This window comes from Pongo abelii, chromosome 7 (assembly GCF_028885655.2).
Source record: "Pongo abelii isolate AG06213 chromosome 7, NHGRI_mPonAbe1-v2.0_pri, whole genome shotgun sequence".
NCBI classification, from domain to species: domain Eukaryota; kingdom Metazoa; phylum Chordata; class Mammalia; order Primates; family Hominidae; genus Pongo; species Pongo abelii.
This window is the reverse complement of record NC_071992.2, coordinates 129,157,522-129,170,118: the sequence shown is the minus strand read 5'-3', so window position 1 is coordinate 129,170,118 and position 12,597 is coordinate 129,157,522. Positions and strand designations below refer to the sequence as shown.

The following is a 12,597-nucleotide window of genomic DNA, read 5'->3' as shown; positions in this document are numbered from 1 at the left end:
GAGTGAGGAAATCCTAGCCAAAGGTGAGAATACAGATTCCTAGACCCTTCTATTTTCCTTAGAGATGATGTGTACATCATCTTCATTGCTTCTCCCCAAACTCTAACACCTCCCCATCATTGCCCTCCTCTTTTCATTTCATGTACTTTCGTGAAAGGACGTAGAATCTCAGGAAAGAAAAACTAGGGAGGGAATATAGAGAAAATTTCCCTTTGAGCTCTGCATAAAAATCCTGCTGAGGGAATTACAGGAGGACCATGGAGGCAATCAGGCCTCTGTGGAGAAAGGAGGTGATGGAAAAGAAATATAGTGAAAATAAAATGTAAATAAGTAACATGTTGACTCACATACAAGTGTTTACATGCTATACTGTATTGGGGAGGCTACATAAAGGCACTGATTTCACAGAAGTTAAGATCGTTTTGAGATTGTGCAATTTCGGTCCATCTTTTAGCTTTGCCAGTTATAGCTATGTGACTCTGTATGTTTTGAAGCAGCTCTGCGCTTTATCATTATTAGCTCATAGGTTACCTTTAAGGATTAAATGAATAAATTAGCACTATGTCTGGCAAATACTAAGTGCTCAATAAATGTCTGTTGCTTTTTATGCCATGTTTTAAAAATATTTTTGGTATCTATTTATTTAAAGTAAACATATTGGAATGTCAAATACGTTTATAGTGTCTTAATTATCTCTTCAGAAATGTGGAGAAATACAAAGGTATCTTCTCACAGATGACTGAAGCAAGTTTTCATTACCTTTATAAAGGTTAAAAGTATACTTCAGGAAAATGAATATTCATCTTCATATCTGTAATTAGAATACAGCAAAATTATCTGGGTGGATATACAACTATTAGATATTTGAAAGTACACTGATGATTAAATTTTTTTGCATTAATGTTGTCATCAAAAATTCAAACCAAATAATATGCATATGATCTTGATAAAATAGAACACTCTTACTTCAAATGCCTTTTCAGAGTTCAGAGATTTCTTTATGTACCTGATATCTCTCCACATAGATATAGATATATACATATATACACACAGATATATAGTCTCATATATGCTAGAGGAAGATGAGGGAAACTCATAGAAGCTATCTATATTTATATCTTTATTTACCTAATTATCTATCTATCTATGGAGAACATTGAATTTTTTACTTTCCATTTTATATTTTCTATTACTTGAATAAAAAAAGACTAACAGGTCAAAAAGTATTACTCGATATTGTGAGGTTGGGTAAATATTCAGTTTTTGTTGGCACTTACAGTGTCTGTATATAATTCAAAGAGCAGTAAGTTCTTACTGGAAATATCTTCCATTCAATTTTCTATGGATTGAATCATTATTCAGAAAGCTGACTTTTTTACATGTAAGTCTATGGATTTAATTCTCAATATGAATTTTTTCCTCAAGTATAAAACATGTATTTAAAATGAATATAGGACTAGAGCATTCGATGGTTTTAATACTAAAATGGTTGTAGACTTAAATATATTTGGAATAAAATAACTTAGAACACTATATTCAACTTGCCTTCTTTCCATTTCTCATTTAATAAAATGATGCTTTCATGAGTTTTGCCTAGATGTCCTTGTGATGTCATCATGCCCATTCTCTGTCATTCCAAGTTTTCACAGGATCAGTCAAATAATACTTACATTGAAAGGATTAGTATTTGTTACTAGTTTTTACTTGGTATGTAGAAAATTTTCAGAGTTTGTAAGTCTAAATTAATATCAAGGTAGAGTTTCCAGATAATATACAGAATGCCCAGCTGAATTTTAATTTCAGATAAAAAAAGAAACATTTTTGTACAGGATATAGTTATACTAAAAACAAACAAAATAACAAAATAATTGTTGATTATGTGACATTTAAATTTAACTGAGTGTTCTATATTCTTATTTGCTAAATCTAGCAACTCTATTGCAAAATACTCAGAGTCATGTGGTTGAAGCAGTTAAATGTTTGTCTTGCTTGTAGTCCAGTAGTCCCCAACATTTTTGGCACCAGAGACTGGTTTTGTGGAAGCCAGTTTTTCCACAGACCGGGTGTGGGGATGGTTTCTGGATGATCCAAGCACATTACATTTACTTTGTACTTTGTTTCTGTTATTATTGTATTGTAATATATAACCAAATAATTATACAACTCACCATAATGGAGAAGCAGTGGGATCCCTGAGCTTGTTTTCTTGCAATGAGGTAGTCCCATCTGGGGATGATGGTAGACACTGACAGATCATCAGGCATTAGATTCTCATAAGGAGTTTGCAACCTAGATCTCTTGCGTGAGCAGTTCATGCCCCTATGAGAATCTAATGCCACTGCTGATCTGATAGGTGGCAGAGCTTAGTAGGTAATGTGATCAATGGGGAGTAGCTGTAAATATAGATGAAGCTTTGCTTGCTTGCTCACCACTCACCTTCGGCTGTGTGGCCCGGTTCCTAACAGGCGAAGGACTGGTACCAGTCTGTGGCCTGGGGGTTGGTGACCCCTCCTGTAGTACATGTAGCTCTTTAATGCCTTGCCCACATTATAGCAAGAACATTCTCTCTAAAATGCCAATCTTGTTATCAATCTCATGCTTTATGTCCTTTAGTGATGCTTCATTTTTTCAAGTTAAGTTGAAGTGTTTTGGCTCTTCAGGTCTCGGTGCCTACTATTTCATTTTTTCATTCCTGCCATGCCAAATAATTTGAAGTTTTCTGAATATGTCTTGCCTTTTCCTCTACCGCACCGTTTTCTAATCTGCTACCCCTGACTAAAATGTTATTTTATCCCTCATGTGTCAGGGAAAATCTGCTCATCCCTTAAGATCAATGCCAACGTCTCTTCAACTAGAAAGTCTTTCTGGTTTGTGTAAGCAAATCTAAGGGCTTCCACAGCTGTGTTTTCCTAGTTATACTGTATCCTTTATTAAACATATCACATTGCTCTGGTTATTTTTTAAATAGCTATTAGCCTGTTTACTTGAAAGACATGAGTGAAGATTATCATCTGTCTATCTATCTATCTATTTATCATAATCTATCATGTATCTAAAGTATAATAGTCATTTAATTTGCGTTTGTGAAATAGCAAGGATGAGGTAAAATGTAATAACTTTTAAAGTTAGGATGTTTAGAATGCTATTGAAACATAGAGAAAGAGGAGAAATCTCCATTCTCATTGGTGTAGAAAAAGTAGAGTATCAGAAAGATTCATGTATAACATTTGCATTTTTTGGAATGAATACAAGGTAGGGTTTGTATTTTCAATAGGTACAAATATGTAAAGCAGAAGTAGTTTGCTGAATCTCTTCCTTCATATTTCACCCATTTTATTTCTGTCTTTCCAAATATATTCTCTTCTAAATTTGATGGAATTTCTTTCTAAGTAAGCAACAGACTTATCTGTCTCTCCTCCAGGGAAGATTTGACTGAAGGAAGCTCTAATTAACCTTCTAATTTGTATCACCCTGAGGATCAAACTTTCTACTTCTAGAGTAGAAAGAGTCAAAGACAGTTGGCCAGATATTATAACATTAAAATATATGATTTGTGAGATCTTTATTGATCAGATAGTTACATTTTATGGCTAAATTTTAACATCATCTGTTGCCTTAATAAAACTAAAGAAAGCACACTTGAAGTTAAATATAAATGATGTGTATCTTGGTTTTCTTACCTTTGTTTATTGATGGTATTAAAAGACAGTTTTTGTTTGTTCTTTTATTTTTTACTTATATTCTCTAAATGAAAGGTATTTGTGTAAAGGAAATTAGCATAATAATCACATAAGAAATACATTTATCTCTAAATATGGACAAATATAAACATCCAAATATATAATTATATGTAATACCCCATATATAATATTCATATATAATATATTTGCTTTTAGGGCAATGATAGCTTTGATGATAGACTATATTCTTACCATTTCTGAAGTTTTTTCCCCCCAACATGCTATTTTTTTCTAAGCCAAAATTGATATTTATTTTCAAGAAAATAACTCCTGCTACTAATTAATTTGCTGCTACAGAATACCAAATGCTCTACAGAATGTATGTTGCAGGAAAGTAAGACATTTTTGGCCTGTGTTTCTTATTAGGCTGCTTTACTTGAGCGTATTTATGCAGCTTCTCACCAGTTGCTCAGCAACCCTTTCACAGTCAACACCATAATAGTCTTCCCTCCAGAATGGCAGCCCTTCCTAGCCACCCACACCTTCTTTACACCAGACCTGTTAATAATGAACCCTATTCTTCCAGTTACATAACAATCATATGGATCAGATATCAACTTATGATAAATGCCTCAATAAAAATCACTAAATGGTCTTATGGCAAACTTCACACTTCTCCCCAAAACACATATCTCTAAAATTTCCCCAAGTATTTTTTGTAAGGGAAGAAAACTTAATAATAAACTAATTAAAGTGGAATAGTTAAACAATTACTGTGGTATGGCCCTCTATTAATCAAAAAGTTATTTGTCTGGTTATGAGAGAATAATTTTTTTGGGCAATACTTAATTCTTAAGAACATCTTTTAACACCATTGAGGTACACAGAGAGAAAGATGTTGGGGGTAAGCATAGTTCCTTTGTTCCATTAAGTCATATCACATACATAAAAGCAGCCTTATGTATATTTTAGGCATTAAAGAACATCTACAATTAATGAAAAATGATGACACTTCCATAGGCCCCAAACTTAAAGGCCAGTCATTGTGGAAGAAAACAAAGGATAAACAGAGGTACATTCAGGTAGTGAAGGTAGCTGTGACCCAGGGATATGATGAGTAGATTAGGGTAAAGACTGCTCTTATTTTTTCTTTCAATAATTATTGGTATAAAAGGGAACCCCACCCACGAATTTTCTTTACTTTTCTCCTTTCTCTTTCAAAATAAACAAATACTATCATTATAAAATACAGGTTTTGTGTTTTTGGAAAGAATATTGGGAGATAGAACAAACAGATAGGGGAAATGATACTCTTATTTGAGAAAACATAAATGAAGAAGAAATTTCTGTGTATCGGATGTTTCTTCCTCTTTTTCATACCTCTATTCTAGCACATAAAATATAAAATAAAAGTATGTTACAAGTGTGTTTTGCATTATTTGGATGTATCTGAACAGATCCAATTCTTATGTTTATATCCTGAAAAAAAATTTTACCATCAATAAATATTAATTAAATACAAAACTTTATTATTCAGAAAGAAGGTAATATATTTAGACATTTTTACTAATTTGTTCTCTCCTCACATATTTATCAAATATTCAGTCAGAAATAGGGGATAAGCCTGTGTAAGACATGCTCTCTTCTTTCAAATGATATTAATAAGGCAAGGATTGTCAGAGAAAACAAGGCTATGAAAATGAGGTGCTTCTGACATGACATCTTGAAATAAAATATTCTTCCATGAGAGCTGCCAGCTGTTCCACAAGATTTTATGTGGAAATGAATGAAACAAGTGTGTGTGAAGTTTCATTTTGTTTGTTTAGGGGAATCCCAGAATGACAAATGCTTTTACTCTAGTTAAGAGATGACAGGTGTCTCAACAAAAAGATGTAAAAATTCAGGATTCTGGTTGATGGTTGTACAAAGATGTAGAGGGGCATCCTATTCTTTTCTCTTCTTATTGTAAAATGTAACAATGATGCCATGATTCTTCTTTTAAAATCTAGGTCTTCAACATTTATTGTCAGTTTTGTGACCTTATAAGACTATTATACTTAGTTACTTAAAAAAGAATTCAGTTTGTATTGTGTGAAATTTATTTCTGCAAGTGGTGTGTGTTTTTGTGGATTTGCATATCTAAATTTAAAAATGACACCTATGATGCACTGCTACATGTCGGAGAAACTTCCAAAACGCATAAAAAATTAAAGTGATACTACTCTGAACTTTAATTCTACAAATTTGTCTTAATCAACTGGGTGAAGCAAGAAATGATCTTTTGAGAGAGAGATACTATTTTCAAGATTCTTAAACTCTCCATTTAAAATAGCTTTTCTCTAGCACACTCATTATATTTTTTGTACTAAGAAATGAGATGTCTATCCATTCTCCTTCTTAGGGCAAAACTGCAATATTTAATATAACATTCATACATTTATGTGTATGTATTGTTTTGTCACGGTTGACCAAAACTGTAGTCTCCTTAAGGCTTTCTAAAAGTTTTGATATTTCCATATTTCATATAAAAAGGTATTTATGGTTGCTTGGCATGTGTGTTTATTAAAATTTCTAGCAATTCATAATTTGAGATCCTTATGTTGCATATAAACATTGTGTAATAGTGTATAATTTGTTAATATTTGTTTTACAATTATTAATTTAGTCACAAAGTGATTTTAGTAGATGTACCACTACATTTACTGACAAATCTTACTATCATCAGCTTCAGATTGAATTGCAAATATATTATTTATTTATTCATTCATTTTGCATATTATTTCATCCAGGCCACTTGTATATGATAAATGACAGCAAATCCAAATGCAAAATTTAATACTGGTTCCCTATTTAATGCTTATAAACTTTAACAAAATCTATAACATAAAAATAAACATATATCAATATGTCAGTAAATTCAGAAAGGTGATATGTATTTAAACTCAATTATATTTTTAAATTAGTATTTACCTATTTATTTATTCTTAATCTTAGAAAATATGTTACATGAATTACTGAATTTTTTCTTACATCACTAAGATGAACTTCTTTTTACTTTAACCTCTCAGAAATCTGGGCACAAGTGATAGCCAATTTTGCATTGTCATTTCATAATTTAATTGCTGCAGTTTTTTTCTTAGATATGCCTCTTATAATCAAGGCTATGTTGTATTATTGAGTAATGTATTTTAAGATTTTAATCTTATGAAGTTTCAACATAAATACAGCATTTTAATTTGAAATCAAATTTTATAAGATCAATGTAGATAGATATACATTTTTTAAAAATTATAAACTAGTTCTTTTCCAGGATTTACTTAAAATTCTCCTAGTCAGAAAGATATTTTTATACTTAATAACAATTAATCAAAGGTAAAACATTTCTATTTCTCCTACAGTTTTAACGGCTACTTTCAGTTAATCCATCTTTTTTCTAAATTGCATATTCATAGTTTGCACCCATCTACCAGTTTGAACTGTTGAATACTAGGGTAGCCAGATTTTAAAATACTGAAATTAATACCTTTTATAATGCAAAATATTTCAGTTATTTTCGCAACTAGCATATGATTAATGAAAACTGTAAATTTTAAAAAATGTAACAAATCAGATCTTTGTTTCACTTCATACCCTCGTATTCAATTAGTTTGCAAGTGTCCTCATTTATTGGTATGTTTTCCTATAAGTTTCACAGAAGTCATATTAAAGAAAAGAAGAAAAAAATAACAAACATTAAATTACATATGCTAATGACTCTCCAAATGATGGCTTGAATAGAATTAGTAATAGTATTTAGACTTTATGTTGGCGTTATTTGTGTATATATGATTTTTATTTTGGATGTTTTAATATTAAACATTTATGGCATTTTACTTTATTACATACCACAATGTCACAAAATTACTATTATTTTGTTAAATTTCCATTCAAATGTTTCATATGAAACACTAAAATTAAAGGAAGGAACAGAATATATTAAACTAATTTACATAACATAATATGCTAAACATAAGTACCTAAAAACTTCTTTGAATATGTAGTTATTTTTACGTGTTCTTGTATATTTTGGGTCATCCACGCATATCTCTAGCAATATATTCTGTTTTTTATTTTGGTAATGAGTTAGAGAATAATTACAAAGAAACTTAACATAAAATTTTAAAACTATAGGACAAAAAATTTAATCAAAATGAAGTTCAAATTCTATCATGAGGTATTATTTGGTACATATTTTGTTAAAATTAATAACTTTCAAAAAAGTTTTGAAAACACATAACAAAATTTCAAATTTAACATTGTACTATTGCTATTAAATAAAATATCCAACTTATATGTGTAACATGTGATTTTCCATTATCATAATTTCATAGATGACATATAGTTATGACTTAGTGAAGCATGTTTATATATGTAAATCATTTTTATTTCATTTTTGTTAGTTTAGGAATGTTTTGTTAAATAGCATTATTAAAATTATATTTCAGATAAGTTTTCATATTGTGAACATCTTATTTTTAAATTTTTCTCAAGTAACTTAATGACAGGATAATCTAATTGTGATAAGCTACACCTTGTATATATCATTTGATATGAAATGAAGAAAGTTTTCTGAATGTACATTTTCTTCCTTTGAGTTTTATGTCTTGTAACATATACATTTAACTGTGCTATCAGACAATGCTTACATAATTGTGTAGCATACTTAATTTTTTTCAAAAATGAAAGTAAAATATCCTTTTAACATTGGATAGCTATGTGTATATTTAATATTGAATTATTGCTTTACATAATTCTAAGACTTTTTCCAGCACTGGCAATTACTTAATAAAATAGTTGTGAATTCAAACATTTTGAGTATTTTTAAACTGTTAAGTGGTGAATTTTGACAATTTAAAAATCTGTGTTTCATACACTGCCAATTTAAAATATTACCAATATCAGTATTTCAAACCGTTAATATTAAAATAAAATGCTAAATGCAATATATGACATAACTGTATGGTAATGGATGACTTTATTACCTTAAAAAGGAAATCAGTGTTATTTCTTTATAGTTCCACTATATATATCAAACATATCTAAGTTTAGATGCATTTATACTTTCTGTAAGCATAAGATATATCCCCTTTTAATTCTACACAACTTTGAATATTCTAAGTAAATCTATTTTATACTAACAGATTAAACTTTTGTTTTGGAAATAATAACAAAAATTTTGAAGTAATTATTACTTATGCAACTTAATCTTCAGATTCCACACTTTTTCAAAGTGATGTTTTTGAAAGTTAAAACCAAAATTTTATGTTCCCCCTGCTTTGAAATTGCTCTTCATTCGTATCACTGTTTGAAATGCAACTTTTGCATGGTAAAAATTATAATCATATTCCATTTGTGAAATGTGTCTTTTTATTATTGCTAATATTATTTTAGTCCTATTGAATTCATTCTTTATTTATTATTTCTTCTGATGAATGTTTCTGGAGCATCTACTATGTGCCAGGCAATGTTCTAGGAGCTAAGGATTCAGCAGTGAAATCAATATACAAAAATTTTAGCCTTCAGGGAGCTTGCTTCCCAGTATGGTGTGGAAAGAATATGAACACAATATATAAGTAAAACATAAGAACTGGTTAGTAAAATACCTGGTTGGAATACATATCTGGTTAGATTATTATTATTAAATAAATTCTGAGGTTTAATGCTTTATTTCAACCTTAAACACTGTCCCAAATTTAGGTTAAGGGAATAGTACAGAATCTTCATCACCGTTGGTGGGAAGTATAGCTCTTATGCTAAATATTTTAAGATTGGGACTGCTAGAAAGTCCTGGGTCTAGATATTACCAAAGACCAGTTCTAACTCCAAAATTTGGTCTGGAACTGTGTTTCTCCCCTGAGGTCTTCAAGAAAGTGAGTGTTTGATTTGGGCTGCAGGTCTTGAGTGATTAGAGAAGCAGCCTAAGCCCCCTAAGCCTGTTCATAAGGATTATCTCAGATTTATTGACTCAAATTCAAGGGATTATTTGAGATTGATCATAAGGACTCTGATGGAATATGATAATTTAATCCATCCCTTTGATAAAGGTAGGCATGCTCAGACATGTGACATAGTGTAAATTCCATTATTTCTCATAAATTTAGCTTATAATTACCAACATATGTTTATAGTTAATAGTTTCTTTTATTAAAATTAAACCTGAAAGTCTGAAAATTATGATGAGGTTATAAAAATACTAAAGCATTAGTTTTTACTCTGATTTCATATTCCTCTCAAAAATAAAAAGGCTCAATTAAACTCTAGGAGAATAGTATGGATCAGGTTTCATAGTAATCAGCACATGAGCTCATCATGATGTATGTATGAAACTGTACATCACAAATATACAGTTTACCATGAGTTCAATTACTGTATTTTAGTAGTGCAAGCACAGCTATTGCTTAACCATGTGGTTAAAAAATTATTATAAAATATTAGCTGACTAAATATTGCAACCTGATTTATATAACCAGTGTGAACTTAGTAGATTCTGATCTATGAAATAGGTTATTCACAAAACAACTTGGATAAATATTCAATAGAAGCTATGTGATTCATGCTTAAAAACATTAAAATATTTAAAATAATTTGATAATCGTCATACCTCATTTACTTTTGGCTCTTTCAAAATACAAAAATCATTTAATACTTCTGAATTTCTAGAATCAAATTCAGATATGACGACTCAACCTGGAAGAATCAGGGGCAGAAATGGGCTTTTCTGTTTGCCTATGAGTGAGGGGCTCCAGGTGTGACTTCCTTTCTTCCTTTTTGAATTTAAGGCAGAAAGCAGAATTATTAGTCCTACTAACCACCTGCCTACAGCACAAGAGGAAAATAAAAAAGGCAGAATATTCTCAAACCATATTGACATGGCTTTTTTTTCTCTTTCAGAATGGTTAAAATATCCCTAGCATTTTTATCTAAAATATCTAAGTAAACATTGCCAACAGAATTTTGAAATGTTGAGAAGAAAAGTGTATAAAAACATATACCGCTCATTTGGCTTTAGAAAATATTCAGAAGTTTTCCAACCGGGATCTGACTATGATTCCTAATGAGTAGCTGCAGCTCCAAATTTCAATATTTTTTTGTTGTTGCTGTTAAGGATTTTAGCTGTCAAGATCCTTTTAAATATACCCCCATTCAATTTCATGCTTCTATTATAAAGTTACTTTTTTCATTATGTAAGTATTATGAACTACCATGAACAACCTCCTTTAAAAAACATTAAGTAAAATGAAAAAGCAAACTCTAATTTGACACTTTGAATACATACTTTTAAATTATTAAAAATATTTAATTAGAATAAAAATGTAATATTATACACATACACATGCGCACATATACACACTATGAAATGCTTGTGAGATATTTAGAAATTCCCAACCAATTGTTAAAACTAGCGCTGTGTGAATTAAAGTTCCATGCTGTATACTAATAGTTAAGTTACAACCACTTCCAAATTTCATAATTTGCTTAATTTTAATTAGTTCAGAATTGGTTAAACTAAAATATTACTTAAAAATAGTAAAAAGTATTAACTAATTTTTAAAAACTCGATAAATTCTAAGGTACTTAGCTCATGACAAATGAGGTTAAGAAAGACATTTTCATATAGTGGTTATTTTAGTGTCTCATTTTTTTTTCATCATTTGTTTTCATTTTGGCTTTGATTTTAAATTCTCTTTTCTTCACTTGCTTGTCTTAAAATAGAAAATTTTGATATTTTTCCCAGAAACTATGAAGAGATATGGCAGACTATTCAAAGCATACTTTTGAGAAAAGTGTGGTTACATAGTTACCCAGTCCATCAAAACCTGACACTTGCCAGGCATTCGTTGCTAAAATTCATCTGTAGATTTTTTAAAAGATTGATTCAGGGCCATATAAAGGGTTTACTCTTTTACCTGCTCTCTTCAATGTATTACAGTTAAAATGTGGTATATTTTTTGTGTATATCTATCCATACGATGGTTGATAGAAACAAACCAACGGATCTAGTGCGCTTCACAATTTACTCGCGTGTTTGTGTTTTGCCTCTTCATGTTGATTATCATTAAGGTAATAGAAGAGAATATGATTGATTAAACTTATCAGAAAAAATAAACAAAATTTAAAAAGAAAAAGTTAGCATCTAGTGCTACTGTGTCCCACAGGTTCTTCTACATTGACCCACACTACCTCCACTGGTGAGTTAGAGGAGCATAACAGGACTACCACTGGTGCTATTGCTGTTGCTAGCACACCTGCAGATGTTACTGTATCCAGTGTTACAGCTGTCACCATCCATAGACTTTCCGAGGAACAGCGAGTGCAAGTTACGAGTCTCAGAAATTCAGGTCTGGACCCCAACACGTCCAAGGACGGGCTCTCTCCTCATCCAGCAGATACACAAAGTACCAGGAGAAGACCAAGACATGCTGAACAGATAGAAAGAACTAAAGAGCTTGCAGTTGTTACTCATAGAGGTATTGGATGTTATTTTACTTGTGCCCATTTAGTTACAGCCAAAGCTATATTTTGGTAATGATTCTAATTAGAGAATGAGCTGAAAGAGAGCCAAGATGTAGAAAGCAAAAGAAAAAGTTCAAAGTAGCTGAAAAATATGGATAGTAACAGCCAAAACTGGAAAAATTTGAAAGCATAGAAATTGAAATTTAAAAATAAGTCTAAGTGCAATACAAATGTTGGAGAGGGAGGGGGTAAAAGTAGAACAGAAATCATTTTTAAACAGGACAGTAAAAACAAGTACCAAATACTTATTATTTATTCCATACCAGTTATGATGATGTTCACAAAACAGGAAAATAAAGTAGCCAGTTTTGATTAATAAGTGCACATATTTACACATAGATGATTTATCCCATGTAGTAATTCT

At 30.6% G+C, this 12,597-nt stretch overlaps 1 protein-coding gene across 4 annotated transcripts in view; it reads left to right on the top strand.

The window, feature by feature from the left end:
- Positions 1-12,597, top strand: part of CSMD3 (CUB and Sushi multiple domains 3) — a 1,211,731-nt gene that overhangs the window by 442,941 nt on the left and 756,193 nt on the right. For 2 of the 4 annotated variants that reach the window (XM_063726791.1, XM_024251069.3), the window contains exon 7: positions 11,876-12,187. The exons of the other annotated variants lie outside the window; for them this stretch is intronic. In XM_063726791.1, the coding sequence (XP_063582861.1) occupies positions 11,876-12,187 (312 nt within the window). The remainder of the gene's footprint in view (positions 1-11,875; positions 12,188-12,597) is intronic. 4 annotated transcript variants of the gene reach the window in all.